Source organism: Myotis davidii, unplaced genomic scaffold, assembly GCF_000327345.1.
Source record: "Myotis davidii unplaced genomic scaffold, ASM32734v1 scaffold620, whole genome shotgun sequence".
Taxonomy (NCBI): domain Eukaryota; kingdom Metazoa; phylum Chordata; class Mammalia; order Chiroptera; family Vespertilionidae; genus Myotis; species Myotis davidii.
The window spans coordinates 199,116-200,411 of record NW_006292090.1 but is presented as its reverse complement, the minus strand read 5'-3'; the positions used below and the strand labels follow the sequence as shown (position 1 = coordinate 200,411).

At 56.6% G+C, this 1,296-nt stretch overlaps 1 protein-coding gene across 1 annotated transcript in view; it reads left to right on the top strand.

Annotated features, from left to right (window-relative positions):
- Window positions 1–1,296, top strand: part of PRKCG (protein kinase C gamma) — a gene marked incomplete at its 5' end in the record, with an annotated part of 32,744 nt that overhangs the window by 10,043 nt on the left and 21,405 nt on the right. The window contains 3 exons of the mRNA XM_006765376.1: window positions 2–46; window positions 155–242; window positions 493–522. Of these exons, the coding sequence (XP_006765439.1) occupies window positions 2–46; window positions 155–242; window positions 493–522 (163 nt within the window). The remainder of the gene's footprint in view (window position 1; window positions 47–154; window positions 243–492; window positions 523–1,296) is intronic.

The following is a 1,296-nucleotide window of genomic DNA, read 5'->3' as shown; positions in this document are numbered from 1 at the left end:
TGTCCTTCGGGGTGTCCGAGCTGCTCAAGGCGCCCGTGGACGGCTGGTGAGGGCCCGGGTGGGCGGCGGGCGCGTCCATCTCCCTCTGTGTGTGGGCTCCCTCCCGGCCCCTCTCCCCTTATCTCACCCTTTCCCTCCATCGCTCTGATGTCAGGTACAAGTTACTGAACCAGGAGGAGGGCGAATATTACAATGTGCCCGTGGCCGATGCTGACAACTGCAGCCTCCTCCAGAAGTTTGAGGTACCCAGCCCAGCCCGCGCCCCCCAACCTCCGCTCCCCACTACATGCCCAAACACCTACTGGTCCTGGGACTACAATTCCCCGAAGGCCCTGGGGCTCCTTCTTTGGCTTTTCTAAGGGGCTCCTGCCTCAAGGTCTGATGGGAATTGGAGTTCTTATTCATCCCTGCAGCTTGGGAGTTTGGGGGGGGGGCGGTGTCCCCCACCTCCTACTTCCCTGGGGCTCTGACTCTGTTTCTCCCTCCCTCCAGGCCTGTAACTACCCCCTGGAACTCTATGAGGTGAGTGGCGCTGAGACCTGGAATGGAGACAGTTTCATTCCTGGGATCTGTGTGTGTGTGTCTCTCTCTCCCCTAATAACTGTCTTCATTTCCGCACACATGGGCCGAACATATACCTGGTGGCGGGTTATGCTTGCTGAGTAGTCCTAGGTGAACCTGACTCTCAGGTAACTCCCCGAGGTAGGGACACAGTCACAGGTATGATAACTTTCCCAGGGTGATGTGTTAAATTGGAGTCCAGGGCACTAAAGCGGCACAGACTAACCCAGTTTTGGGGGGAAGGTAATCAGAGAGGACTTCCCGGAGGAGGCACCACCAGACTTGATCCTGGAGTTTTTCTATCTATTTATCAGGGTGGCCTCGCTCTCCTCCATTTGTTTACTCACTCACTGAGCACCTGTTTCCAGAAGTGTTAGATATGCCAAGCCCTGTGCGGGCATCTCCCCTTTCAGTGTCGGTGAAAGCTACCGACAGAGAAATTCACCCACAGAAGGAATATGTTTGATGATGGAGGGCCTGGGGCACGGGGCACCAGGGAGGTCCCGGAGGTACCTGGCCCTGCCTGGGAGACTCAGAGAAAGCTTCCCAGAGAGGTGGGGCCTGGAGGACGTGCAGGGTTCCCCAGCAAAGGAGAGGGACCCCGGGCCAAAGAAGGAATACTTTCTCCCTCATTTATCCGTTCATAAAACATTTTGTTGAGCCCCTCTGTGGGTAAGGCAGGGCCCTCGTCACCGGGGATAGAGCGGGGGAACAAGAGAGGAAAAACATTCCTTT